Source organism: Diceros bicornis, chromosome 37 (genome assembly GCF_020826845.1).
Source record: "Diceros bicornis minor isolate mBicDic1 chromosome 37, mDicBic1.mat.cur, whole genome shotgun sequence".
Taxonomy (NCBI): domain Eukaryota; kingdom Metazoa; phylum Chordata; class Mammalia; order Perissodactyla; family Rhinocerotidae; genus Diceros; species Diceros bicornis.
In genome coordinates, this window is record NC_080776.1 from 20,752,112 (window position 1) to 20,779,508 (window position 27,397).

Here is a 27,397-nt window from a genome sequence, read left to right on the forward strand (position 1 = left end):
GGCCCGTTTGATGGAGCCGCAGAAACAAGGGCTCCTTTGACAGCAAGGGGGGCCTCAAAGCTGGCATGGTGAGACTTCAAAGGTGAAGGTCGAGCCCACTACCCAGTTCCCTCCCCCAACACTGGCCCCCCACCTCCCGTGTACCCCCCCAGTCTGTCCTCTATATAGCCCCCAAAGCCCCATTCCCTTGTGGGCTCCCAGGAGTTAAGGGCCAGGTGAGGCACCAACCAAGGGAAGCGGGTAATTTGATGGAAGAGAATAGAGTCAGATGATTTGAGGGACAAGAACCCAGTGCCCAGGGGCAGACAGGCAGCGCAAGGCAGGCACCAAAGGAGAAGCCCCCGGAGGGTGCACTCCAAGGACAGGGTTGCCTGCCCGGCTCCTGGTCGCCATGCTGCTGGCTGTGCTGCTGCTGCTGCCCCTCTCAGACTCATGGTCTGTCCACGGGCACCCGCTGTACATGCGCCTGCCCCCCAGCACCCTGCAAGGTGAGCCGGGCTGGTCTGAGAGGGCGGCCGAGGGGGGAGGAGCATAGAAGAAGCGGGTCCCCGGCGGGGGACACGAGCTTGCCAGCCCCCTCGCAAGGACCTTTGGCCCCTTCTGCCCACTCGGCCGGGAGAAGGGCCAGGAATGGAGACACAGGTGGGAGAGGAACGGGGAGGAGGAGGGCAGAAGGGGAAGGGGAGCTGGCGAACACTGCCAAAGGGTGTGCTTTCGGGAAGGTTCGGGTTTAGCAGGGAGGAAGGGGCCCAGGGCAGTATCCCCTTGGCTATCTGGGCCCAAAGGTGGGCAACTCTGCCACAGTTATTTTGCGTCAATAAGCCTGAGTTCTGTGATGTCTGTACCTTTGGGGTGCTGTTTTTCCTTCAAAGTTTTTAAGGAAAGGCCCTTTTCAAAGATTCCAGCCCAGCTCAGTTGAATTACAGAGCTATCTTGGGCTGAGATTCTGGGACCGTGTGCTCTGAGCGCTGGGCCCTGGGGCTCTCTCTCCTCCCCATTCTGCCCCAGTGCTCCTGGAGCCCAGTCTGCTTCCCCATGGGTGTCCCAAGGCAGGGCCTGGGGCCGGGGCAAGGACAAACCTGAGTTTCCTCCCCAACCGTGCATGACTTGTGCCCCGTGACCAGCAGCTCTGTCAGCCCAGGGGACAAAAGTGCTGCAGGCCGCCCAGAGGAGCGCCCTGTGGGCGGTAAATCAAGTGGTGATGGAGATCCAGCACAGACTGCACGAGTGCCAAGGATGTGCCAACCACACCACCGCATGCCCCGGTGAGCTTGCACGACTACCCTGGGCCAGTTCTCCTGTCCACGGCATCCCCTCCCTTCAGACTTGACTCCCTCTTGGGGACAGAGACTGGGCGGGGCTGAAACCAAAACAACGCTTCTGAAGGTCTCTCCAAGTGGAAAGGCACGCCAGGCTTGGGGCACAGCATGTGCAAAGGCAGGAGGGCAGGAACAGTCCGGGCTCCCTTGGTGAACAGTGAGAAATTTATGCTGCTTGGGGGTGGGGTAACAGAAGGGGAGCCTTAGGGCAGAGAGAAGGCTCAGGCCAGCCTGGGGTGGAGGAAGGGTGGGAGGGTGGCATCGAGGCTCAAAGGTCTATTTCTCAGCAGGACCTGGGCGTCCCGGGCCTCAAGGCCCCCTCCTCCAGGATCCACCTGAGCCAGGTGAGGCTGGAAAGGCTCTAGGGGGCAGGGCTGAGAGCAGGGTGGACCCTGGAGAGGCCTCGATGGTGGGGAGGGCCAGGTCTTGTCCCTCATGACACCGCTCCCGCCTTTCTAGGCCCGTGTGGCGAGAGGCGCCCGGGCACTGTCAACGTGACGCGGGCCCACGGCCGCATTGTGGGGGGCAGCGCGGCGCCGCCCGGGGCCTGGCCCTGGCTGGTGAGGCTGCTCCTCGGCGGGCAGCCTCTGTGCGGCGGCGTCCTGGTGGCGGCGTCCTGGGTGCTCACGGCGGCGCACTGCTTCGCGGGGTACGTCGGGCCCCAGACCCCTGCCCAGCCCGGGTCCCCAACGCCCTATCCAACTCTTCCGGGGTTGTCGGCCGGGCGACAGGCGCGAGGGCCGGTCTTTGCTGCCCCCTGGCGGCGGCCGCCCCCCTCCCCAACTCCCCGGCCTCCAGGCGCCCACGCCGCCCAGCCATGGCGCTAATCACCGCCCGGCGCGTTCGGCCCGCTCGGGACCGCCGCCTCCCCGACCCCAGGCGGAGAAACAGCCTGGCGTGCGGGCCCGCTGGGTGATGCCCATGGGCGGAGGCAGGGTCTCCGGGGGACCTCGCTGCCCTGTTGTCCTGCGTATCACTCGCCACTCGCCCTGCAGCGCCCCGAACGAGCTTCTGTGGACGGTGACGCTGGCCGAGGGGCCCCGGGGGGAGCGAGCGGAGGAGGTGCCGGTGAACCGCATCTTGCCCCACCCCAAGGTGAGAGGGCAGCCCCCAGGCCCTCAGACCTGGGAACAGCACCCCACCCCACGCCTCGTTGACCCTACGCCGCCACCCCTCCCCAGTTTGACCCGCGGACCTTCCACAACGACCTGGCCCTGGTGCAGCTGTGGACGCCGGTGAGCCCGGCAGGGGCGGCGCGCCCCGTGTGCTTGCCCCAGGGGCCCCGGGAGCCCCCCACTGGCACCCCCTGCGCCATCGCGGGCTGGGGGGCCCTCTTCGAAGGTACAGGGCAGGGCCGGGCCTGGGTGAGCCGCGCGTGTGCCGGGAACAATGGGGGCTGGGGTGATAGAGTTTGGGAAGGCCAGGGTGTAAGGAAGCGGACCTAGGCCCACTTGCCTTGCAAAATGCTGCCCGTTCTTGCAAAGGGGGAGGAATCAATGAGGGCGGGGTGCGGGGGGGCTCCAAGCGGGGCCCCTGCTCCCCAGGCCTGAGCCCCCTCCATTGCTTCCCTGTAGATGGACCTGAGGCTGAGGCAGTGAGGGAGGCCCGCGTGCCACTGCTCAGCGCCGACACCTGCAGAAGGGCCCTGGGGCCCGGGCTGCGCCCCAGCAGCATGCTCTGTGCTGGCTACCTGGCCGGAGGCATCGACTCATGCCAGGTATGAGCCCCGATTGATCGACCGATGGTGCTAGGTGGGCTGCTCCCTAGAGCGAGACAGCCTCCTTTCCTTTTACAGTCAGACTGTCACTCAACTTCTCTGAGCCTCTATGTCCTCATCGCTAAAATGGGTACAAGAGTAGTAACCCCAGTAGAGCTCAGAGCTGCCTTACCCTGCCAGGTGTCAGGCTGGCATATGAGGGGGGCAGGTCAATGCAGTGCCCTCTTTCTTGGCTCGGGTGCGTGCAGGGTGACTCTGGAGGACCCCTGACCTGTTCTGAGACTGGCCCCCGCCCCAGGGAGGTCCTGTACGGAGTCACCTCCTGGGGAGACGGATGCGGGGAGCCAGGGAAGCCCGGGGTCTACACCCGCGTGGCCGTGTTCAAGGACTGGCTCCAGGAGCAGATGAGTGGTGAGCGCCTGTTCCTATTCGCCCTCCCCCAGAGTGTCCCGCTAACAGCCCTGGACGCGCCCATTTCCACTCCGTCCACCCCAGCCCCTTTCTGCGTGGGGAAAGCCTGTCTCCCTCCGGGGGAGTGCTGCGGGGTCTAGGGCCCAAAGCAGGGGGTGAGTTGGCCTCTGCTGCCCCCTGCAGCGGCCCCCTCCAGTCGCGAGCCCAGCTGCAGGGAGCTTCTGGCCTGGGAGCCGCCCGAGGAGCCGCTGGCAGACGCGGCAGCAATGCCCTGTGCCTTCTACGGCCACCTGTGCCCGGGGCCCGCCGGCGCCTGTGCGCGCCCGGCGCACCAGCAGTGCCTGCAGCGCCGGCGGAGATGCGGTCAGTCCAGTTCCCGGGGCTGGGCCAGGGAGGCAGGGGGCCTGGGCCACGTCTGACCGCCGCTCGGACCCTCGTCCCGACCGCAGAGCTGCGCTCGCTGGCGCACACCCTGCTGGAGCTGCTGCGGGGCGCCCAGGAGCTGCTCGGCCCGCGCCCGGGGATGCGGCGCCTGGCCCCGGCCCTGGCTCGCCTGGCTCCGTCGCTCCAGGAGCCTCCCAGCCGCCTCGCCCGCGAGCAGCGGCTGCACGCAGGTACCCCGGGCCCCCGCAGGCCAGCCCCGGCCCCACCCCTGCGCGGCCGAGGCGTTCCCCTAACCCTGCGTCTCCCCAGGCTCGCGGGCTGCAGGCGCGCGGTTCCCAAAGCGGAGGCCCGAGCAGCGCGGGGAAGCGGACGGTAATGACGCCCCCTGCCGGCCATCGCCAGGGGTGTAGGCCCAGGGCTGGCTGAGGCTGGGAGGGAATTGGCCCGGGGTCTGTACTGGGAAGCAGTTGCCCCATGGGACGTTAGGCATCCCCCTCCACCGCAGTAGGGCGGATGACTCTTTGGGGGGACTCGTGGCTTTGGGCCCTCATCAGTATCAACAGAGATGCTGGGCTTGTGTTATTTAACCTCTCTGAGCCTCGGTCTCCCCGTCTGTAGCATGAGAAGTCTGCCCACTGAAAGGTGGTCCCGAGGTACTGGTGGGAATCCTACCCCCGGCTCCATGCTGGTGTCAAGTCTCTCTCATTCCCTGGGCGCCCCCTTCCTGCAGGCTGCCCTGGGCTGGAGCCCCTGCGGCAGAAGCTGGCCATCATCCAGGGCACCCACGCCTGGATCCTGCAGGTCCCCCCGGAGCGCCTGGCCATGGACTTCCACGAGGTGGGTCCCCAGGCTTCCCAGACTCCTTCACAGTGGCCTCAGAAGGCCGACCTGGGTCAGCCCTAATGACTAGGGGACAGAAGGGACACCCTCCCCAACAGGGTGGGGGGGTCCAAGGGGAAGGGGGTGGAGAGGGCAGCTGTGTGAGCCGGGGTGCTGAGTGGGTGTGAAGGTGTGGGGGGAGGTGTGAGTGGGGGGACTTCTGGGGGTGTCCGGAGTGAACAGGAAGTGTGCAGGGTTGTGGAGGGGGGTGAAGGAGGGGGGTGGGTCTGAGTGAGAGTTTCTGGGGCCAGGAGGAGAGGGCCCCAGAGTGGGGTTGTGGGCCCCTGAGCTCCTTCCTCCCTCGCAGGTCCTGGCCAATCTGGGCTCCAAGACGCTGACCGGGCTCTTCCGAGCCTGGGTTCGGGCAGGCTTGGGGGGCCGGCACGTGGTCTTTGGGGGCCTGGTGGGCCTGGAGCCGGCCACACTGGCTCGCAGCCTTCCCCGGTTGCTGGTGCAGGCCCTGCGGGCCTTCCGCTTGGCAGCCCTGGGGGAGGCACAGCCCGAGGGACCCCGGATGGATTCGAAGCAGGGCCAGGGGCTGGGGAGGAAGGGGCACCACCCACTCAGCCCTCGGGTTCCCCCAGCGAGGCCGTGAGCCATGCCTCAGCCTCCAGGCCCTGGGCAGGACCTACTGCTCCCAGGGGCTGGGAGGGGTTCAGGGAGCATGATGACAAACTGTCACAGCCACAGTTGGCTGGGGGGTGGGGCGGGGGTCCCAGGCCCCATGTGTCTCCCCAGATTTGCCATCAGAAAATCACAGCTGCTTTAATAAACGTTATTTATGACCCGCGGAGACAACTATGGATCTTTCTTGGGATGGGAACCGGGTGGGTGGACTTAGATCTCTGGGGGGTGGGATAGGGGGTGGCAAGCAGGGCCCAGCCTCCAGAAGCAGTGTCACAAAGACCGTGGAGAGGAGCTTCTAAGCCCCCATCTCAGCATCCCTGTCTGCTTCCCAAGAAATGGCAGCAGCTGAACGCCTGTCTCCACTCCCCTATCCATGGCTGACCAGCGCTTCCCCCGCCCCACCGTGTCTGCACTCAGCCCCACCCCCACCGCTAGCTGTGGGAGCACCAGCCTGGGATCTCTGCCTCACGTCCTTGGGCTCCTGCCCTCCCTGTCCCCACCCCCTCATCGCCTGCCCCGCACCAGAAGCTAGAGGTGTCAGATTGCGTTTCCGGCTGCCTCTTCCCTTTGCCCTCCCCTGCACCTGTCCCCTCCTGCCACCCACCCACATTCCCCAGCTCTGAGGACAGGAGGGGCAGACGCCAGAGCCAGTCGGAGGGACAGGATGGAGGCGCCAGTGTTAACACTGGGGCTGCTGGCTGCCCTGGTCGTGTGTGGTAAGAGTGGACATCACCCCGCTTGAGGGTCCCTCAGGATGCCCACCTGGGTCCCCCACTGCATGGTCCCCTCCTGCTCCCTCCCACGTGGTGCTCCCTCCTCCAGCAACAGGCCCAGCTCCCCACTCCGCTCTGTGATTTCTCCCTGGAGGGTGCCACCACCAGGACCCTGCTACTGGGGAGTGGTGTGACTCCCTCACTCCACGGCCCAGCAGGACCACAGGGTAGTTTCCTTCCTGAGCCCCTGTCAAGCACCCCATCCCTGTCCCCGTCCCCCTGCAGGCAGCTGGGGCCTGAACGAGGAGGAGCGGCTGATCCGGCACCTGTTTGAGGAGAAGGGCTACAACAAGGAGCTCCGGCCCGTGGCCAAAGAGGGGAGTGTGGAGGTCTCGCTGGCCCTCACCCTCTCTAATCTCATCTCCCTGGTGAGAGACCGCTCTGTGGCTGGGCTGGGGACGGGAAGACAAGGACAGCTTCCTGGAGGCCCGGCTGGTCTCCCAGACCGGGATGGCCATGGAGGAAGCTCAAAGCCCCTGCTCAGCCCGTGGTAGCTCCTCTCCCCAGGAAACATACTCCCACTGCTGCTCACAGGCCCTGGGCTGATGCCCCTTCCCCTCTAGCTTCAGCTCTGGGGTGCCCTCCATATCATACCCATGACACACTTCAGAGGCCGTGTGCCCGACCTGCTCTAGGTCTGCCCACCCTCTCCCGACGGGGAGTGCTTGGGGCAGGAGTCTGGGCGGGCTGCTGCCATGGTTCCCCACCCCGGGCCCGGCCGGCCGGCAGTAGGCACCTGGGGAACGTGTGCAGGTGAAAGAATGATGCAGGCCCCAGGGGCACAGCCCTCCTGTGTGATTACAGAAAGAAGTCGAGGAGACCCTCACCACCAACGTGTGGATTGAGCACGTAAGGAGAACCCCCAACTCAGAGCAGGGGATGGAGTGAGGGTGCAGGGCCCAGGCTCCCCTGTGCTCGCTTCTGCTTGGGGATCCCCAACCTGCCTCAGACACCGTCCTCCAGGAGGGGCTGGCTCCTCCCTACAGAGAAACCCCACTGTAGGCTGGGGTAGAAACTCCAGCTGCCCTTCTCCCCACCTAGTGCAGGCACCAGCTCAGATAGAGCCTTGGGGTGGATTAGGAGTCTTCCTCTACGGGAAAATTGTCACAATATCCTGATTTTATTAGAAGATGCTCTCTGCTGTCTGTCAGAAGTTAATAATATAGACATAAATCTTCTGTGTCCACTATGAAAATAGTGCTCCCTTAGTTGTGCAGTGTGCATCCTACACCGCTGTACATGACAGACCTGAGTCCCCGTTCTGTACCTATCTCCCCCAAACCTCTTTTGTCACAGATCCCAGACCCTGTGCAGTCTTCCCCCAGGGAAGTGGGGGGAGTGGTAGAGACTGGACAACAGCAGAGCCCACTGCTGACATTCCTTTCGGGCTTCCAGGGCTGGACAGACAGCCGGCTGCAGTGGGATGCCGAAGAATTTGGGAACATCAGCGTCCTGCGCCTGCCACCTGACATGCTGTGGCTCCCGGAGATTGTGCTGGAGAACAAGTTGAGCGGCAGCCCTCCCTGGCCTCCCCTCCATCACTCTGTCCCCTTTCTTAAGCGCCTGGAGCCGCCCCTCCAGCCCCAAGTTTCTGACCGTCCTCCCTCCGCGGCCTCCCCTGCCCTGCCCGTTCCAAGCTGGCCAGGGCTCACGGTGGCTCTGGCCTCTGTCCCCCAGCAACGACGGCTCCTTCCAGATTTCCTACTCCTGCAACGTGCTCATCTACCCGTCAGGCTCCGTGTACTGGCTGCCGCCCGCCATCTTCCGCTCCTCCTGCCCCATCTCCGTCACCTACTTCCCCTTTGACTGGCAGAACTGCTCCCTCAAGTTCAGGTGCACGCACTTCCCCGGCCACCCCTCACGCCAGGGCACCAGGGCCCGAGGGAGGTGAACAACGCATCCTCAGGCAGAGGCCCCTGCTCTATCCTGATTAGAGGCCCCCTCGCCCACTATGGCCCCTCCCACCGTGACCCACTGTACTAGCCTTTCCCCCACCCTCTGCCCACTGCCCTCCCCAGCTCGCTCAAGTACACGGCCAAGGAGATCACCCTGAGCCTGAGGCAGGACGAAGAGGAGGGCCGCTCCTACCCCGTGGAGTGGATCATCATCGACCCCGAGGGCTTCACAGGTGCCCGGAGCAGCAGCCGGTGGGGGGCATTCCTCAGACACTCACCCGCCAATACAGTCACACCGACACCCCCAGAGATGCACGCGTGCACACACACACCTGGGACACGGACACATAGGGACACAGACGTGCAGACAGACACAGACCGGCAGACGCACACCGGCCCACACGCACTCTCACCACACACTCACACCAACACAGAGCCGGCATGTTGAAAGGAAAAGAAGCCCCACTGGGGACTGTGTCCCCAAGGCAGAGACAGACGGGCGCCAGTGCCCCACCCCTCCCCTGCCCAGGCCAAAAGACGCTTCTGGGGATGGATGTGGCCAACAGATGAGGGGGCGGTCAGGCTGTCTGTCCTCGGAGAGCCCAGGGGTGTGGTTGGGGCTCCGGCTGTCATCCTGATGGTGTGTATGTCGCCCCCTCCCAACGCCACCCATCGCCTATCTGTGACCAGGCTCAGATCCTTGACGGGGCCCCCACTGCTCCCCTTGTCCGTCAGAGGAGACCCACGTCCCGCTGGTCCCCAGGCTGGTGCGTCATGGCTGGGAGGGGCCTTACCCTCACTGCCTTGTCACCCCCCAGACTCCTTATTTGAACCGTATGCGGCCGCAGCCGCTGCCTTCTCCACGGAGGAAAACACGTCAGTCCCAGAGGAAAAGTCCCCCTTTCAGATCAAAATTTCCATCCCAGCCCCCAGGGAAGGACACCCACAAACAGACTCTGACCCTTCTCTGCACACCCGTCTTAGGGCCCTGCAGGCAGGCCTGGCTGCGCCTGTGGGCCAGCTCGTCCACTCAGCCCCTTGCCCCCCCAGGGGCCCCCTTAGCCCCCCTGCCCGGCCTGACCCCAAGACGTCCGTGTGCCGCCCTCAGAGAACGGGGAGTGGGAGATCGTGCACCGGCCGGCCAGGATCAACGTGGACCCCAGTGCCCCGCTGGACAGTCCCCACCGCCAGGACGTCACCTTCTACCTGCTCATCCGCCGCAAGCCCCTCTTCTACGTCATCAACATCCTCGTGCCCTGCGTGCTCATCTCCTTCATGATCAACCTGGTCTTCTACCTGCCGGCCGACTGTGAGCCTCGGCGCCCGTCCCAGCTCCCCGTCCCCGGGGGGACCTGGCGTCAGCCACCCCAGCCCTGCCCCCACTTCCTCCCTGGAGCCACATGGGGGTCACCACTCCTGGGGCTCCCTGCCCAGGGTCCGGGCATGAGGGGCAAGTGGCCAGTCAAGGAGAGGGCTCTGTGGCCCTGTCCGACATCCCCCAAATGGACAGGGCCCCGGGGGTTCCATCCCTCTTGGACCTGACTTCTGCCTCTCACTATGGGCTTCCCAAGGACCCTAGGGAGAACCACTAGGCTGTCCCTCTGTCAGGGTGGAGACGGGGTCTGTCATGGTCACTACTGTGTGACCGTGGGCCTGGCACAGAGGAGGCCATCAATTGTTGAGCCCATGGGTGGATACAGGGTCTCTAGGAAGCCAGGGCATGGGGGCATGCAGTCTACACTCACCTGGTTCTAGAAGGGCACATGTCATCAATGCTCCCTCAGCTCCAGAAGATTTCCTATGAGCAGGCACAGCGAGTCCCAGAGACAAAGCGACCCAGCCCCCAGCAGACGGGGTAGAAACTACAGGCCCAGGAGTGTGGCCTGGGGGTGGTGGCACAGGGGAAGGTTTCCTGGAGGAGGCGGTGCCTGAGCTGGAGACGGGGTGGGAGGCACACAGATGGAGAAGGGGTGCTGGGACAGGGCCGTGGACCCATGACCACAGCAGCCACTGCACAGCCGGCTCAGGAGCTCAGGTGGGAAGAGCAGAGCAGTGCTGGGCTGGGGTCTCTGAGTGAAGGGCTGAGAGTAGGAGCGTTGTCCTGGTGCCATGAGGGCACCCTGGAGCTCCCTGTGCAGAGCTGTGATTCAGGAGGCCTGAGGGGCAGGGGATGGGCTAACAATGACAGCTGGTGTTCCCTGAGCTCGTTCCCAGGGCCAGGCGAGGTTTAACCCACACTCTCTCACTTTGTCATCACGACATTTAACAGTTGAGAAAACAGAGGCACAGAGAGGTTAGGCTACTTGCCCAAGGTCACCTAGCCAGTAAGTGGCAGAGCCAGGGTTTGAACCCAGGCACTCTGGCTCCAGAGCCCATGATGTTAATCAGGGCATCACGGCACTGTGGACAGTGGCGCAGAGGCCACAGTGGGATACTCTGGGCGCAGGGCCAGAGGTGGCAGCTAAGTCCGGGCTCCCCCAGGTGGCGAGAAGACATCAATGGCCATCTCAGTGCTCCTGGCCCAGTCCGTCTTCCTGCTGCTCATCTCCAAGCGGCTGCCGGCCACGTCCATGGCCATCCCCCTCATTGGCAAGTGAGTGACGCCCCACACGTCCCGCCATGCCCCGCCACGCCCCGCCCGGGGGCTCCAGGCTGAGTGTGTGCCCGCAGGTTCCTGCTCTTTGGCATGGTGCTGGTGACCATGGCCGTGGTGATGTGTGTCATCGTGCTCAACATCCACTTCCGTACACCCAGCACACACGTGCTGTCTGAGGGCGTCAAGAAGGTGAGCGATCTCAGCAGCCAAAAGCTGGAAACTGTCCATGCGTTCCTCTGCAGTCTACTCACACAGGGCCGTACTGTATGACTCCTGCTGCTCCGCACACCCGCATAGACGGCTCCCCCAGGCGTGAGGTTACAGGAGGAAGCCAGACCCAGAAGAGCACAGACTGGCCATTTCCTTCCTATGACATTCAAGGACGGGCAAAGCGGATTGTTAGTGCTAGAAGTCAGGATGGTGGTTACCTCCAGGGGAGGGTAGGAACTGATGGGGGGAGGCACGAGGGAACCTTTTTGGGATAATGTTCCATATCTTATCTGGGAGGTGTTTACACAGTTGAAGGCATCTGTAAAACTTCGTCTAGCTGTACGCTGAAGACTTGCTCATCCTACTGTATGTTTGTTACACCTCCATTAAAAAGGTGAGGACTGTGGGGCCAGGGTGCCCAGGAGGGGGCTGTCCTTGCCTCTCGGCCACTGCAGGGCCACCTGGCTCTGGGACAGCTAAGGGTGGCTTAATGACTTTTTTGGTCTTTAACCATTTGAAAAAGAGAGCTCAGCATTTGGGGCATTTTTCTCACTTTTTTGTTTTTTTATATATAGTTTGTTTTCAACAAATGAGTTCTGTTCTGTGCTGTGAGTAATGAGGGAGAGTTGGAAGCAACCTAAGTGTCCATCAGTAGGGGATGGGGAGAATAATGACAGGGTCAGACTGGGGAACATTTTGTGGCAGCCAGGAATGGAGTCATGATGTTTGGAGGTGTGAAGGTGACCCACGGTTGTAAAATGGCCTTCCTGTTTCCCCTGACCCGCTGCAGCTCTTCCTGGAGACCCTGCCCGAGCTCCTGCACATGTCCCGCCCAGCGGAGGACGGGCCCAGCCCCGGGGCGCTGGTCCGGAGGAGCAGCTCCCTGGGCTACATCTCCAAGGCCGAGGAGTACTTCTCGCTCAAGTCCCGAAGTGACCTTATGTTCGAGAAGCAGTCAGAGCGACACGGGCTGGCCCGGCGCCTCACCACTGCACGTGGGTCTCTGGTGGCTTGCGGTTTGGCCCAGCCATGGGAGGTGCGGGGGGCACGCCTCATGTCCACCTCTGGCCTGGTGTCCACAGGCCGGCCCCCAGCAGGCTCTGAGCAGGCCCAGCAGGAGCTCTTCAGTGAGCTGAAGCCAGCTGTGGATGGGGCCAACTTCATTGTCAACCACATGAGGGACCAGAACAATTACAATGAGGTGAGTAGCCACAGGGTTGTCATGTAGAGATGTTCAAGTAGTACACTGATCAAGCATATCCTATCTTAAGGCAGCACAGTTACCCTCAGAGACACATACCAACTTAGAGGAGTTCACGGTGCGTGCAGATTTCAGGCCCCCCAGGGAGTGAGAGGCCCAGCCTAGAACCCCACAGCAGAACACTGGGCCAGGCACACAGTCAGGCTCACAGCTCCACCCTGTCTGGGTCGCACTCTGGGCATCCCTTAGGGTCCCTTCTTCCTCCCAGCTGCCAATAATTTTCTTTCCCTGCTCAACTCCAAACCTTATTTGGACACAGCCAGACGTTTAAAAGGCAGCCCTATATGACTGTTCAATATTACACAACTTTTTAAAATTCTCTCTTGAGAAAGGGGTGAACTTTTTCCCATTCACACATTCACATAGCCATGCTGAGTGGCCGGGAGGGGTGAAGAGGGAGGAGAGGGGCCGCTCTACCTTCCTCCACCCCCTGAGAGACTCCTGGCGCCCTGGCTCCTCTGCAGCCCCCAGAGCCCTGCAGTGGGGTGGGGAGGGAGGCAGTGGCTCTGCTCTTGGTCTCCAGGACAGACAGAATGACCAGCCCTGCCTGTGGCCAGAGGGGGCTGGGGCTTGGGGCCTGGGCTGGGGACACGCCAGCACATCCCATCTCCTGCAAGCCCAAGGTGAGCCACACAGATACGTGAGGCCATGCCTCTGTCACTGGGCCCCAGCTTGGGGTGCAGGTGTGCGTTGTGAGGGCCCTGCTCACCCCACACTCTCTGCCCCCTCCCCCAGGAGAAGGACTGCTGGAACCGTGTGGCGCGCACAGTGGACCGACTCTGCCTGTTTGTGGTGACGCCCATCATGGTGGTGGGCACGGCCTGGATCTTCCTGCAGGGCGCCTACAACCAGCCTCCACCCCAGCCTTTCCCCGGGGACCCCTTCTCCTACAAGGAACAGGACAAGCGCTTCATCTGAGTGGGCCTGCCTGGCCCGGCCTGACCCAGTGCCCAGGGCAGCACTGAGTGGGGCCCTTGGCCTGAAAGGGATGGGCCTGCGGGGTGAGGGGGAGCCATGTGGACAGGGGTGTCTAAGAGAAGAGAGGCTCCATGGGGAGGCCAGCTCCTGGCCCAGAGACTCGAGCCCAGTTGGTCCTGCAAGGCTGCGGCGGAGATGAGCCGGGCTCTCCTGAGACCAAGGGAGGGAGGGAAAAGCCCCACTCAGCAGTGGTCCCTTTGCAAATAAAGACAGAGCCACCCAAGGAGGCCTGAGAGTGCACACCCGCTGGGGGTGGGGCAGGACAATTTGGGGGGAGGCCGGGGGCTGCCCCTCAGGCCGGCCTTTTGGGACCCTCTGTGAGGGATCCGGAAGAGAGGCTTCTTCTTGCCTCACCCTCCCCCAGGTGGGGGTAGGGCAGGTGGCATCCTGTGCCTTCACTTCCCAGCTCCTCCAGTCACCCTCTCCCTGCCAGCCCTCAGCCTCAGGCTTCTGAGGCCCCACCTGGAGCTGAAGTTGGGGGCGCCTCTCTCTCCAGGCCCCTTAGGGAAGTAGGTTTTGGGCAGGGACGGGAGCACCAGGGTAGCAGGATGGCCTTCCCCAGCCCTTTCTGCCTTGGTGGCTCTCTCTGGGTCCCTCTGGGAGGCTGAGGACTGGAGTGGAAGGGTTGGGCTCAGCATCTGCAGAGGCCAGAGCCCATCAACCTCAGGTCACACGCACCATCCTCGGTCCCCAGAACTCAGCCCTCCCCCCAGGAGTGTCCCCTCTTGGGCACCTATCCCTCCTCCCCAAAGCAGGGTTGCCAGGCAAGATTTGGGACATACTTATACTAAAAACTTATTCATTATTCATCTGAAATTCAGATTTCACTGGGCATCTTGTATTTTTATTTGCTAAATTTGGCACCTCTACCCCAAAGGGACCCCCCACCAATCCTATCCCAAGGGCCAAAGGCAGAGGCTGCAGGAACTGGGAGGTGTGGTTCTGTGTGGTAGCCCACCTCCAAGACAGCCCCAGCGATCTCCACCTCCTGGTCTTCATATCCTTGTGTAGTGCCCTCCTACACTGCACCAGGACTGGTCTGTGTGACCAAGAGAACGAGGCAGAAATGATAGTATGTCACTTCCGAGATCAGGTTATAAAAGACGTTACCCCTTGTCTCTCTCTCTCTCTTTCCCTTGCACTTGCTCCCTCATTGTCACTCTCAATTGGATCTCTCACTTGGGGGAAGCCAGCTGGCATGATGAGCAGCCCTATGGAGAGCCCACATGGCCAGGAACAGAGGCCTCCTGCCAACAGCCACGTGAGTGAACTTAGAAGTGAATCCTCCAGCCCCAGCAGAGCCTTCGGATGAGATCACAGCCCCATGAAAGTCCCTGAGCCAGAACTGCCCAGCTAAGCTGCTCCTAGATTCCTGACCCCCAGAAACTGTGTGAGATAATAAACATTTGCTGTTTTAAAAGGCAAAGTTTTGGGGTAGTTTGTTACACTAGCAGTGTGACCTTGGGTGAGCCACTCTTCATCTTTTAACTTCAGTTTTCTCATCTGCAAAATGTGTGTATAATAAGTCCCGCTCGTGGGGTGTTGTGAAAATCAAATCTCTTAGTAGGTGTAAAAGTTACATGTGTCCTGCAAATTTAAGGGGTGGTTGTTTAACTCCTTCCTCATTTGTGGGCCTGAATCACAGAGGATGGGCCTGTGGGGCCCTCACTGGGGTCTCCTGCATCCATGCCTGGTGACTGAGGGAGGATTAGGCAGACGCAGAGGGCCCGATTATTCACCTCCTGATGTACAGGCTTCAGGTCTTCACAGCTCAACCCATTTCCCCTCGAGAGAATCGGGGACCTCGTGAGCCTAGGTATACAGAAGGGGAGATTTTTAGTCTTTCAATGGAACAGAGGGAAAAAAACCATTTAAAACCAAAACTGACCCTAGATAACTGCCTTCCAATATGAACCGTCCACAAATTCAAGGTACAAATCTTTAATTTTTTCCCCCTGAATAGAAAAACTACCTCAGACTTAGACCCATCAGATGAGCAGGAAGTCCGGGCCTTCCCTGGAATCATCCACTAAGGCGGGGAGGGTCCCTGTCTCACACACAGACAGGGCCTGAATCAGATCCCTCGGCCACCGTCGTTGCTTCTCTCTGCCACACTGTGGCGCTGTTGGCAGCAGGTCTTACACAGTCCAACCCCCACCCCTCTGCCCACCCAGGTGAATCCTCAGTTGGGTCAGGCCATGCTCAGGTGGCTGTGAACCTTCCAGAGAAGACAACCCCAAAATGCCACACCCGACCAAGGCCGCCTCTGTTCAGGTTCTCAGGGTCACAGCCAGTCCCCCAACAGCACCCACTCCCCCAGCGCTCCAGCCCCAGGGTGCTGGGGACGGTCCACTCTCTGGGTGACATGGAACTCTATCTCCTCTCCTCCCCAGGTCACACCCACAAGGACCAGCTTCCTGTGAAGCCAAAGGGTGTCCCTACATACTCTCTCCAGGCCAGCAGGGCTATCCACCCTCTTTCAAAGGACAATGAATCTGTTAGGAATGCCCTGGACTGCAAGGAGCGGAAAACCCAGAACCGTGGTTTAAACAAATAAGTTTTTCTCTTTTTCACGTAAGAATGGCGAGGTGGGTTCCCACATTGGCTCAGCTGTCCCACAAAGCTGAGCCCTCCCTCCTTGGTGCGTTGTCTTTGTCCTCATGCTTGTTGCCCCAGGTTGCAAGCTGACTGCCACAGCTCCATACTTCACATCTATGTTGAAGGAAGAAAAGAGGCCAGCCATTTCTGATCCCTTTTATCAGGAAGCAAAAGCTTTCCCTGAAGCCTCTCAGCCGACTTCTGCAGACATCCCATTGGTCAAGATATTATCACATGGCCTCGCCTGTCTGCAGGGGAGCCAGCCTTGGTGGTCTACTGGTTAAGATTCGGCATGCTCACTGCCGCAGCCAGGGTTCCTGTCCCAGTCAGGGAACCACACCACCCGTCTGTCAGTTGTCATACTGTGGTGACTGCGCGTTGCTGTGATGCTACAAGATATGCCACCAAGATTTCAAATACCAGCAAGGTCACTCGTGGTGGACAAATTGCAGTAGAGCTTCCAGACTCAGATAGAATAGGAAGAAGGACCTGGCCACCCACTTTTGAAAAAATTGGCCATGAAAACCCTGTGAATAGCAGCACAGCATTGATTGATACAGCACCGGAAGGTGAGCGGATGGTGCAAAAAGACCCGGCAGGGTTCCACTCTGATGTCCACAGGGTCACCAGGAGTCGGAATCAACTCCACGGAAGATTTCCTCTTAATGCGTCCCATACTTCCCCCCAATCCCTCCAGGGTGGAAACCACCACTCCTCTAAGATGACGCACCCTCCTGAGAACACCGTGAAGAGTTCTCAGCCTCTCTCCCAGAGCAGAGAGAAGAGAATAGGAGTTTAAATCTTCATATATAAGGGAGGTGGCATAATTCAAACCAGATGGAAGTCAGTCTCCATAATCTTCCTTTTCCCTCCCAGACACTTGTGGGAGAAGGGAAAGGAAAGTCAGAAATGTTGGAGCATCAGCTGGACCACCTATGCCTGGGGCAGTGCTGGGGATGTGGGGGGATAGGTGGTCCATATTTAGCAGAAGCCAGCAATGATCTTGGGCAAAGTGTGGTCTTGGAGGGGTGTAGAGAAGGGGAGACATATTGCTCTGCAAAACAGGTGAGGGAACTGAGTCGGGGGGGGCACCAGAGGGCAAAGTGGGGAGAAGGAGCTGTTGGTTTTGTAAACTCCAAAGCAAGTGGGCTACACACCCAGATGCACTGGGAGAGTTAAGCTGGGGCGGGAGTGCAATGAAGGAAAACTGAGCGTGGGCCCAGAGCAGGACCGAATGCAAGGACAGCGGACCAGCCACCCACAGTGCAACAGTGAAAGTAGATGACCAGGAAGGCAGCTGCCACCACTACCACTCCCCACCCCCACCCAGTCCCACAGGAGGAACCTGTGGCCCTGCTGCAGGACAGCTAGCGTCCGAGCCAGCCTCTCCTGGACCTCCAAGGACAGGGCCGTCGGCTGACTTCCGGTTTACTGACACACAATGAAATGCCACAGACATCATTTGCGGGCAGAGACATGTCCTCAAACAGTGCTTTCCTTCCAGCCCTCGGAGGCCTCCACCACCCTGCCCCCAGGATGCCAGAGGGTGGGTGGCATGGATGGCAACCTGCGGTTTCTGTCTTGCTCACATACTGGGACATGCTGACCTGTCTGCTTGGAACAGATGGTCAGAAGACAGGTGGCCTGAGCCTGCGGCCATGGCCAGCAGCAGGGCCCTAGGCTCCTAGATCAGCCTCAGCCCCACCCTTCCCCTGACCACAAACCACAGAGTGGATGGAGCTTGTTTTCCGGCCCTTCTGGGTCCCCTCATCCGACTCTCCGGGGGCCACAATCTCGATCCTGTCCCCACAGGACTGAGTTCCCATGAGCAGCTCAGACTTATCCCTGGGTCCCCCTGGCCTAGTGCTGTGCCTGCCACATACTGGGGACTCCATAAGTCTGTGGATGACTTAACACTGAGGGCCCACTGAGGAGCCCCTATTCAGGTGCTATTCTATTTACAAGATCCCCGAGTTCCCGAACTTTCTCAGCCTTCTTTCCTTCAAAGCTTACCAGGCCTATGACCCATGCCTCAGAGACTGGGAGGACCCTGTCTGACACCCTAATTTGCATTCAGGTGTCAAAGCCCAAGGGACATAAGGCATCTTTCTATAGGCATTTTACTCTCCAGTGTCTTGGCCCAGTGGAGTAACCCATGAAGATGTCAGGCTGGTGGGAGAGGTTTGGGGTCCTCACCCATGGCGCAGAGGAACTCAGGTACAAACCATGCTAACCCAACAGCCTTCTCACCTTCCCAGCCCTGACCCACTGGAGGGAGCAGGAGGAGGAAGCCATCCTCACACTGCCCTCTCCCCCACACCCATCTGTCCCTGGCTGCATCCTCAGCCCCCTAGCTGGAACACAGATGGAGGGCTGGGACGACTGAGTCTGAGAGCAGGGATGGTGGCCGGACCGTCTCTGTTGGGGCCCCTCTGACGCCTCCCCAGCCCAGGTAACCTGAGCCCAGCATTGTGTCCACCCTGGAACAGCTGACAGTGCTGTGGTCAGACAGCTGGTGGGGCTGGGCCGGCCTGGCGGGGCTGGCCGGGGTGGGAGCGTGAGCTGTTACATGAGACCCGGAGCCTGCATCTCTCGACCCAGACCCGGGGAGCCGCAGTCCACTCGTCACCACCTGCAGCCGTGGCACCATGCACAGGGGCCAGGGGCCGCTGCTCCTTCTGCCGCTGCTGGCTGTCTGTTTGGGTGTGGACAGACGGGTCGGGGCCTGGGGAGCAGGGGTCCAAGGCCTCAGGGGATGGAGGGTCTGGAGGGCTACTGGAGCCTGTCCCCCAACTCCAGCTCCCTGCCTCTCCATGTCACGCCCTTCCGTGGCCTCCCCCTTTCTGCCCCAAAGCCCCTGGACTCAGGCTCATCGCTGTCTGTTGCAGGAGCTGAGGGCCGGAACCAGGAGGAGCGGCTGCTCGAGGACTTAATGCACAACTACAACCCCCACCTGAGGCCCGCTGAGCGCGATTCGGATGTGGTCAACGTCAGCCTGAAGCTCACCCTCACCAACCTCATCTCCCTGGTGAGCTGCAGGCCTGGAGAACAGCGGGGGAGGACCTGCTGGGGAGGAAGGGGCTGGCTCCAGCAGCCACGGCAGAGGAAGGCCCCACAGGGGAGAGGCTGGGGAGCTGGGAAACTCCCAGGGGACTACCCAGGAGGCTGGGGTCCTGTAGGACCCAATGGTGGCCTGTAGAGACTAACATCTGGGGAAGGCAGGCGATGTGGGCTTAGCCCTCTGTTCTGCACCCCCAGAATGAGCGAGAGGAGGCCCTCACCACCAATGTCTGGATAGAGATGGTAAGAGGCCACTGTGCCACCCTCTTACCCTCTATCAGGTCCCCCACCCTGAGGCACCAAGGCCCTTAGAGCTGCCTGTTCCCCTCGCTCGTCCCTGCCTTTCTGTGCCCCTGGGCTGGGCTCCTGTTCCTGGGGGTGTGGTGCAGTAAAGAGAGGGGCCTGGCCACCCCTCTCCCCCTGCAGCAGTGGTGTGACTACCGCCTGCGCTGGGACCCACAAGACTACGAAGGCCTGTGGGTGCTGAGGGTGCCGTCCACCATGGTGTGGCAGCCGGACATCGTGCTGGAGAACAAGTGAGGAGGGGCGCAGGCAGGGGTGGGGGGACAAAAGGACACAAGGGCAGGGCCCAGCAGGACAAGGGGGCTCTGAGAAGAGATGGGTGAACAGAGGGTGCAACCTGGGCGGCCTGGGGAGCACTGGGCGGAGGAGGTGCTGAGGGTGGGCCCAGGGTCCTGATTCTAGACCTGGCTCCATTACTTCCGGGCTGGGCTGCCTGGGTGGGCAGCACCCTCCCTCTTACATGGGGATGAGGACAGTGCCTATAGAAGCCATCAGCAGTCAACAGGACAGGCTGGAAAAGTGCGGCGCTCCGGCTCTGGCCCTGTGCAAGAGCTTAACAGATGCTGGTCACTCTTATGAGCGTCACTGAAGAGTTGGGGAAGGCAGCAGAGATTAGGAAGCGGCCAAGGTAGCCTGGCGGGCTGGGCGTGGCAGGAAGGCTGCTGAGGGAGGCAGTGGTTCCTGTGGCCAGTGGGGACCAGGCAGGGGTGTGGCAGGCTGGGCAAGGTTGGCGTCCCCAGGCCCCATCCACTCGGGGTGGTCTGGGGTGCAGGTCTCCGCCGAGCAGGGGCTGTCGGGGGTGTGAGCCCCTAGCCCCGTGGCCTGGCCTGTGCGCAGCGTGGACGGCGTGTTCGAGGTGGCCCTCTACTGCAACGTGCTCGTGTCTCCTGACGGCTGCGTCTACTGGCTGCCGCCCGCCATCTTCCGCTCCTCCTGCCCCGTCTCCGTCACCTACTTCCCCTTCGACTGGCAGAACTGCTCCCTCGTCTTCCAGTGAGGCCATTTATTGGGCGAGGGGGGGGGCCTTTGGGGAGCTTTCCTGGCTGGGTGTAGGACACGAGGCTTCTGGCCAGGGCCCTGGCTCCCTCTCTCTGGGGCCTCTGTGCCCGTCTTCAACCCAGACACCTGAAGAAGCCTACGTCCCTCCCTGCTAAGCCCAGTCCCCTCACTCATCCTCCTTCACTGCCTCAGTTTCCCTATCTGTGCCCCAAGGGGAGAAATTAATGTCCAGGGTGGGTGGGCGAGAAGGCATACATATACCCACGACATACATGCACGCACACACGAGTGCTACCACGCACGAGACCTCTACACCCTACGACCCCCATGGAGAGGTGGGGCTGTCTCAGTTTCCTCATCTATAAATGGCAGAAAGGAGGTCTGGGTGATGGTTTTCCCATATTTTTGAGGAGCAGTCTTTTTACAAGGAAGCCTTGCAGGGAGACCCTCCCCATAAACAGACCCCAGAGGTACAGACTGTTCTGTTCTAACCATTGGGCCTTCCTACCCTGGAGGCAGTGAGAGGAAGGAACTCAGTGGCCCTGGGCACTTGACACTAGGCGGCTACACTGAGCCACAGGCTCTTGGCCCTTCAACTCAAACTTCTCTGGACCCCAAAGAGCCCGAGTTCCTCCCTCGCATCACACTGCCAGGGTTTTGTGGAGAACTCAGAAAATCTTGGCTGCACTTTTTTGAAGCAAAACTGCTCACAGTCGCCCTCAGATGACCGTCTCTGTGACCTCACAGGTGGGTCTACACACTCTCGGATTTATCCTCTTTCCCTCCCCATCTCCCAGGTCCCAGACCTACAGCACCAATGAGATCAATTTGCACCTGAGCCAGGAAGATGGTCAGACCATTGAGTGGATTTTCATTGACCCTGAGGCCTTCACAGGTAACCTCCACCCAGGGCCCTTGCTGGACCTGGCTGTGAGGGCAGGGCCAGACCAAGATCTTGGCCCCTCCCATGTAACTCAGATGAAAACTACTGTCAACCATAAAATATGTTCTTTTAAGGGCCCAACAAAGTTCTGATTTTCCTCATGATAATTACTCCAGTTTTGGGGGAGGGGGATCAAGACTTCCCCGCTGCGTCTCTCCCTCCATGGTGCTCCTTCGGGCATATGTCGGCCGCCCTGCAGCTGGGTCATGTGGGCTGCAGGGATATGCCCTGCCCACGCTCCCTGTGCCCACCCTGGCGTGCTGCCCACAGAGAATGGGGAGTGGGCCATCCGGCACCGGCCGGCCAAGATGCTGCTGGACGAGGTGGCAGTGCCGGCCGAGGAGGCGGGCCACCAGAAGGTGGTCTTCTACCTGCTCATCCAGCGCAAGCCCCTATTCTACGTCATCAACATCATCGCGCCCTGCGTGCTCATCTCTTCCGTTGCCATCCTCATCTACTTCCTTCCTGCCAAGGGTACCTGGAGACTGTGGGAGGGGAGCCATGGCCCCAGCCGGCAGCACAGGGGGTAGCTGGGAGGGCACAGGGTGGCACCATCACCCAGGACCAGGGACACTGGGCTCCTTGGGGGGCAGGGAGTAAGTCCCACAGCGGGGAGGCTGAGACCTGCTCTGATGGCCTCTCGGTCACGTGCAGCCGGTGGCCAGAAGTGTACCGTTGCCATCAACGTGCTCCTGGCCCAGACCGTCTTCCTCTTCCTCGTGGCCAAGAAGGTGCCCGAGACCTCCCAGGCGGTGCCCCTCATCAGCAAGTAAGGCCGGCCCTCACGCCTGCCGCCCGTCTCCTCCTCTCCCTTCTCGGGAACTCCAGGCACTGCCCTCCTGCCGCTCCCACCTCCACCATCCTCAACGCCAGTCCCTCACCCCAAGGGATCTGGGGGGGGGCAGCTGCTAAGGGTGGGGTGGCAGCTGGGGAAGGGGTGCTGAAGGGCCAGCCCCACCTCCTGTCCACCCACCCCGGCAGGTACCTGACCTTCCTCCTGGTGGTGACCATCCTCATCGTCGTGAATGCTGTGGTCGTGCTCAACGTGTCCTTGCGGTCCCCACACACGCATTCCATGGCCCACAGGGTCCGCAAGGCAAGGCCCCTGCCTGCCCACTCTAGCATCCTCCTGCCCGGTCCACTCACATGCACCTTCCTCTGCACCCCTGTCTGTAGGCATATTACTCACCTGCCACATTCAGCAGCAAACCTGCCCTGTGTGTACTGAAGCATGCACCCAAATGGACTAATAACAGTATCGAGTGCTTACTACGTGGCAGGTGTACTATGCATGCTAACTCATTTAATCTTCATAAAATCCCTATGAAGTGGGAATTACTATCATCTCCATTTTACAGATGAGGAAACTGAGGCACAGAGACGTTAAATAGCTTACCCAAGGTTGCATGGCTAGAAAGTGGAGGAGGCAGGCTTCTGTCCAGACAGTCAGGCTCCAGAGTCTGTGTGATCTGCAGCCCATGTGCAGCTGTCAGCTGGGGCCCTGTTACAAATGCAGATTCCCAGGCCCGCCCCAGGCCTCCTGGGCCAGAATAGCAGGGGTGGGGCCCAGGAACCTGTTTGTAACAAGTGCCCTGGAGATTCTGACGTGCACAGAAGTTTGGGGCCAAGCCACTGTCCCTAATGAGCTGCCTCTGGGCCCCCAGCAGCATGAGCCCTTCGTACCAACCTTCTCCTTCTGCTCCGAGGCCCAGCCTGGCTGCCCAAACGCCCAGGTCTGCTGGCTGCTGAACTAAGCCACCCAGGGCGTCCCTCTCCAGGTGTTCCTGCAGCTCCTGCCCCAGCTGTTGCGGATGCATGTTCGCCCGCTGGCCCCGGCAGCTGTGCAGGACGCCCGGCCCCGGCTACAGAACGGCCCCTCCTCGGGGTGGACAGTCACAGCGGGGGAGGAGGCGGCCCTCTGCCTGCCCCGCAGTGAACTCCTCTTCCGGCAGCGGCAGCGCAACGGGCTGGTGAGGGCAGCACTGGAGAAGCTAGGTGAGGCGGGGAGCGTAACACTGGGACGCTCCTCCCCGGGGACTCCAAACGGGGAGGGCTGTCTGTTGGCCAAAGTGTCAGGCACAGCAGACGAGTGTTGGGCAAGTGTCCAGGATGGGGGACTGGGGTCTCTAAGGAGAGGCCACATTCTCAGACTGTTTCTCCTCCATTCCACCCCCAAACCTTACCCTCTCTCCTCACCAGAGAAAGGCCCGGAGCCAGGGCAGAGCCAGGAGTGGTGTGGCAGCCTGAAGCAGGCCGCCCCAGCCATCCAGGCCTGCGTGGAAGCCTGCAACCTCATTGCCCGCGCCCGGCGCCAGCAGAGCCACTTTGACAGTGTAAGCCAGTCCAGGGGCGGGGTGTGGGGTGGAGTACCTGGCAAGGGACGTGGTCCTGCAATGCGGACAGAATGAGTGGGGTGGCCATGGTAGTGCAATGGGATTGAAAAAGTGGAGTTGGGAGTGGGGATGGGGAGGGGCATCAGGGCCAAGTGGAAGGAGCGAGGTGAGGTGTGGAAGTAGGTGAGAAGGGCCCAAGCAAACAGAGAACCGAGGCCTGCTGGATGGCCAAGGATGGTACAGGGATCCAGGGCAGGCTTGGCGTTACCGCTGGTCACCCCACACCCTGCCTCCCACCCTCAGGGGAACGAGGAGTGGTTCCTGGTGGGCCGTGTGCTGGACCGTGTCTGCTTCCTGGCCATGCTCTCACTCTTCGTCTGTGGCACCACTGGCATCTTCCTCATGGCCCACTACAACCAGGTGCCCGCCCTGCCGTTCCCTGGAGACCCCCGCTCCTACCTGCCCTCACCCCATGATTGAGCCAACCAACTGCGGCTGGCCACGCGGAGTCTTCTCAGCTGTTTTCTGCTGCTGCTGAGGTCATGCGTGTGCTCTTGGGAAGCATCCTCCAAGGCCATGTGAGCCAACTGGCCCTGAGAAAAGCTGGGAAATAAAGAGACAGAGCGGGAGTCCCAGAGTGGTTGGCGATGGGCTGTGGGCAGGGTGTGCGGGGGGTCAGCGTCCACGTGACATTGGCTAGCTAGTCCTGGCACTCCCCTCACTTCAGTAAAGCATCATCACCCTCATCATTTGTGAAGCCCTAAGGACTCTGTTTCGTATATTGTCCCCAACTAGGCGAGGTCCTTCCCTCCGGGCCTGGGCCTCTCTTCCCTTTATATGAGTTTCCCACAGACTCCTGAAGGAGGGAAGTCAAGAGAGATGTGAAGAGTGGCAGCCAACGCTCTCTTGAAAGAGCAGCAGCCCACTCCAGCTGGCATCTCCCTCCCCTGCCTTCCAGGTGCTGTAAGCACCCAATACTCACCTGTTCCAGTGACCTTTCCATTCACATGCATTTTTGTCACTGATCACAAAAGATTTCATGAGTTTTATGATCTTTTCTCATTGTTAAGATAAGACCTTATCTTATCATGGATAATCAAGAGTCACTATTCCCTCATGTTTCAGATTGGCAAATTGGAGCTCCAGGTAAGAGGGGCTTCCCAGAACACTGGGGGCTAAATAAGATTTGGAGTCCAGAATTCCCAATTCTGACTCAATCTTAGACACTCTAAAAAATTCTATGGCCTGGAAAATGGACCCCTCTTCCTTCTCTTCTCAAAGGCCAGGGTATGTGCACTGGTCCTAAAGGAGAGTTAAGACAAGGAAGAGCTAGGCAGGGAGGCTGGTATGTAACAGGTAACCCCGGGCTCTGCCTCCCAGGAGGAGACCCTGACCAGCCTCCCTGGGCCCCACTTAGGAAACAAGAGGGTCAGCTGAGGTCCTCCTGGGAGAGGTAAGGCTCTGCTTTGAGAGTACCTCTGGGGCCTGAGTTCTGTTGGTGACAAGACAACTTAGGCAAGTCCTCTGTGCTCCTTGAGCCTCTGTTTCCTCATCTGTAAATATGGGCACAGATATCAGTTCCTATCTACCCTCATCACAGGATCAAAGGGGCAGATGGAGGTGATTCAAAAATGTCAAAGTGCCGCACAAAGACATGACAATGGGACTTTGGTGGGGAGAGGGGAGAGGATCCGGAAAATAGCCCCTTCCCCACGTACAGGGTCGCTGGCTTTAGGGCTGATCTACCAGCAGGTTCATTTCCTTTATTCCAGCGAGGGTGTATGTGTGTGTGTGTGTATTTGCAGCAGGGACTTGGATCCAGATCCGGGAGGCGATCTGATGATGGTGGGACCATCTCTGGTTCCTGTAAGCCTCTTACCAGCTTTGTCACTGCGGGGGGAGTCCGTCAACCCTTGTGCCTGCCTCGGAGGGCGGAGATTAGCCCTGTAGCCCCTGGCACAAGGAAGCAAAGATTCACAAGGGCTACCACTTACTGAGGGTTGTGTGTCTAGCGCCTGACTGATGATCTCGTTCAATCCACACGGCAACCTGAAGAGGCAGGTGCTACAGCACAGCATCGCCAGTACCCAGGAGCAAACAGCCTCGGGAGGCTGACAGTCCGGGATCGCGCAGCCCCCACCGGGGGCGGAGTCGGGATCTGTCCCAAGCAGTGTGAGCCCAGAGCCCGCCGCGGGACAGGGTCAGGACGCGCTCCCGGGGGCGGGGAGTGCTACCTTGGAGCCACCGGGCAGGCGGGCGGCCGACAGCAACAGAAACGAGGACACGGTTGATCCCGGCAGCCGGGCAGCCACCAAGGCGGGCTGCCTCCGCGCAGCCGCCCTGGGCAGGTGTCCCGGGATACCCGCCCCCGAGCAGGCCCGCGCGCCGACGTTCCGCTGCGCCCCGCGCAAGCGGAAGTGGCCGGGCCCTAGGCGGAGGGACCCAGCGGAGCGGAAGTCACTCCGTGAGGCAGTGGCGACGGCGGCGGCGAGAGGATGAACAACAAGTTCGACGCGTGAGTGGCGCATGGCTATCCCCGGGGCCCCTTCCCCCAACCGTTTCCCGCGCTCGCCCCCGCCAGGGCCCGCGGCGGCGCACACTCTGCGGCCCCGGCCGCCCTCCTGGGCCTGGGCTGCGCGCCGGCCCCGGCCCCGGCGGCCACTGGGAGGAGGGGGCTGGGGAGGCGGCGTGCAGGGTTCCCGGGGACCCCAGGCCGACCGGACCGAGGGCGAAGCGCGGCGGCCGGGGGAGAGGTGGCCGTGCCGCCCGGAAATTTTCGGACGCCCCGCCCCGGCGAGTGCGGGTGGCCAGCGGCGTGGGGGGGCGGAGACCTGAGCGGTTTGGGGTTTCTGCAGCCTGGCCGCCCTGCTTGTGACCAGCTCTCCTCGCACGCTCGTCCTGGCCCCGGGCAGGTCCCCTCTCCTCTCTGAGTCTCAGTTTTCTCCTCTGCAAGGTGGGGACGGTCACAGAGCCCGTCTCGTAGGGTTGTGAAGATGCAGTGAGGGAACCTGGCTGCTGCGCTCCGCACAGCGGCGGCTCGGTTACGGAATTGTCAGCGTCTTCCTGAGACTCCTTCCTGCTTCCTTTCTCCTCCCCCTCGTTTTCCCTTCCAGCACCCTCTCCAAGAGCTGCTCAGTTTCCTGCCCGACCCGTACTTGTCATTGCCCCCTTCTGCACTTTTCTCTGCACCCTTTCTGATGACTAGTCCCAGCATCAAACAATGGGGAGGTGCAGAAAGAAAATGCACAGTATTTTTGCATATTTCCCTCCAGCGATTGTATCTTGAGGTAGATTATATTCTTAGCTCTTTTCTAGCAGTCTAGTAAATCTGTCTTCTCTTCCAAAGACCTAGATTTCCAGTCCCAAACCCACCAGTTACCAGTTACCTGACAGCAGAAGAGTTACCCAGTCTCTGAGCCCTTGTTACCCAGACCCCTGCTGCTGGCTCGGGGCGTAATCAGATCACGTTCAGCAATGCTTAAAGGTACTTTGTAAATTGGTAAATAGCGAGGTATAAATGTAAAGTGGGATTACTATATTAGTTTAGGTTGTGACCTGCTGCTGCTGATGGGAAATTGTTTTTTTTTATGGTACAGTGAGTGCTGGTGTGCAAATTCAGGGGTCTTGGATTCCAACACTCCAGGCACCTCCTCAGGAATGTTTCCTGGTTGCTGAGAGGGCTCTGCTACTTGAAAAAAATCTTTGGCAGAGCCCTTCTGCAGCCTGCTGCTTAGCTGAACCTATCCCTATACTAACCTCCTCCCCCCGTCATAAATCCTGCAACACCTAGCTCCAGATCTAAGGTCCACCTGGGTGGAGCTTTCCACCAACCTGGTACCCCTTCTTCCACTGAACTGAACAAATCAAAATTTCGTTTTAAGAAGACACTTCATGGGTTATCTGGCCCACTCCTACCCAGACCATTTGGAGGTGCGCAGTAAGCTAATTTAAGAATGGTAATAATGGCTTCCACAGCATCTTACTAGATACTTGTCATATGTTATTTCTGCTCCTTTTAATAACCCTGCAAAGGGGATCTTGTTACCTCCTTTTGCAGTTAAGAGAAATGAGACTCTCTGAGGTTAAGTAACACCCACAACAACAGGAAGGG

General features: G+C 60.5%; 4 protein-coding genes and 1 long non-coding RNA gene across 10 annotated transcripts in view; 4 read left to right on the forward strand and 1 right to left on the reverse strand.

The window, feature by feature from the left end:
- Positions 1–391: 391 nt before the first annotated feature.
- On the forward strand, positions 392–5,376 carry PRSS56 (serine protease 56). Its single transcript, XM_058533435.1, has 12 exons — positions 392–488; positions 1,128–1,265; positions 1,779–1,968; positions 2,051–2,414; positions 2,501–2,660; positions 2,894–3,036; positions 3,285–3,447; positions 3,631–3,810; positions 3,897–4,061; positions 4,141–4,203; positions 4,562–4,668; positions 5,018–5,376. The coding sequence occupies exons 1-12, from the start codon at positions 392–394 to the stop codon at positions 5,303–5,305; spliced, it is 2,058 nt and encodes a 685-aa protein (XP_058389418.1). The 3' UTR covers positions 5,306–5,376.
- A 625-nt stretch (positions 5,377–6,001) lies between these two features.
- Positions 6,002–13,306, forward strand: CHRND (cholinergic receptor nicotinic delta subunit). Its single transcript, XM_058533219.1, has 12 exons — positions 6,002–6,053; positions 6,336–6,478; positions 6,915–6,959; positions 7,506–7,615; positions 7,788–7,943; positions 8,129–8,238; positions 9,114–9,314; positions 10,487–10,598; positions 10,676–10,790; positions 11,602–11,806; positions 11,894–12,012; positions 12,808–13,306. The coding sequence occupies exons 1-12, from the start codon at positions 6,002–6,004 to the stop codon at positions 12,988–12,990; spliced, it is 1,551 nt and encodes a 516-aa protein (XP_058389202.1). The 3' UTR covers positions 12,991–13,306.
- A 4,990-nt stretch (positions 13,307–18,296) lies between these two features.
- Positions 18,297–23,829, forward strand: CHRNG (cholinergic receptor nicotinic gamma subunit). Its single transcript, XM_058533238.1, has 12 exons — positions 18,297–18,351; positions 18,537–18,676; positions 18,907–18,951; positions 19,135–19,244; positions 19,849–20,004; positions 20,808–20,905; positions 21,224–21,427; positions 21,608–21,722; positions 21,935–22,049; positions 22,732–22,948; positions 23,153–23,286; positions 23,590–23,829. Exons 1-12 carry the CDS (start codon positions 18,297–18,299, stop codon positions 23,764–23,766), a joined length of 1,566 nt encoding a protein of 521 aa, XP_058389221.1. The 3' UTR covers positions 23,767–23,829.
- Positions 21,095–25,795, reverse strand: LOC131399140 (uncharacterized). Of its 2 annotated transcripts, none has more exons than XR_009217060.1 (3): positions 25,281–25,795; positions 23,150–23,889; positions 21,095–23,010 (listed from the first exon to the last, which is right to left on the reverse strand). It is a non-coding gene; the product is annotated as an uncharacterized LOC131399140 (long non-coding RNA). The 2 variants fall into 2 exon arrangements; XR_009217059.1 differs by having other exon boundaries at positions 21,095–22,123; positions 22,350–23,889.
- Positions 25,702–27,397, forward strand: part of EIF4E2 (eukaryotic translation initiation factor 4E family member 2) — a 29,811-nt gene continuing 28,115 nt past the window's right edge. For 4 of the 5 annotated variants that reach the window (XM_058533230.1, XM_058533232.1, XM_058533233.1 and 1 more), the window contains exon 1: positions 25,702–25,801. In XM_058533230.1, coding sequence (XP_058389213.1) covers positions 25,782–25,801 — 20 coding nt within the window. In that variant the 5' untranslated portion in view covers positions 25,702–25,781. The remainder of the gene's footprint in view (positions 25,802–27,397) is intronic. The other variant, XM_058533234.1, reaches the window with a different exon arrangement.

Excerpts from the sequence above, each read along its gene's own strand:
- PRSS56 (XM_058533435.1), top strand. The coding sequence starts at position 392 with ATGCTGCTGGCTGTGCTGCTGCTGCTGCCCCTCTCAGACTCATGGTCT. Across the intron at positions 3,037-3,284 it reads GAGGCATCGACTCATGCCAG|GGTGACTCTGGAGGACCCCT; the intron begins GTATGAGCCCCG and ends GGGTGCGTGCAG. Across the intron at positions 3,811-3,896 it reads GCAGCGCCGGCGGAGATGCG|AGCTGCGCTCGCTGGCGCAC; the intron begins GTCAGTCCAGTT and ends TCCCGACCGCAG.
- CHRND (XM_058533219.1), top strand. The coding sequence starts at position 6,002 with ATGGAGGCGCCAGTGTTAACACTGGGGCTGCTGGCTGCCCTGGTCGTG. Across the intron at positions 8,239-9,113 it reads CGACCCCGAGGGCTTCACAG|AGAACGGGGAGTGGGAGATC; the intron begins GTGCCCGGAGCA and ends TGCCGCCCTCAG. Across the intron at positions 10,791-11,601 it reads TGTCTGAGGGCGTCAAGAAG|CTCTTCCTGGAGACCCTGCC; the intron begins GTGAGCGATCTC and ends GACCCGCTGCAG.
- CHRNG (XM_058533238.1), top strand. The coding sequence starts at position 18,297 with ATGCACAGGGGCCAGGGGCCGCTGCTCCTTCTGCCGCTGCTGGCTGTC. Across the intron at positions 18,952-19,134 it reads CCAATGTCTGGATAGAGATG|CAGTGGTGTGACTACCGCCT; the intron begins GTAAGAGGCCAC and ends CTCCCCCTGCAG. Across the intron at positions 20,005-20,807 it reads AACTGCTCCCTCGTCTTCCA|GTCCCAGACCTACAGCACCA; the intron begins GTGAGGCCATTT and ends CCCATCTCCCAG.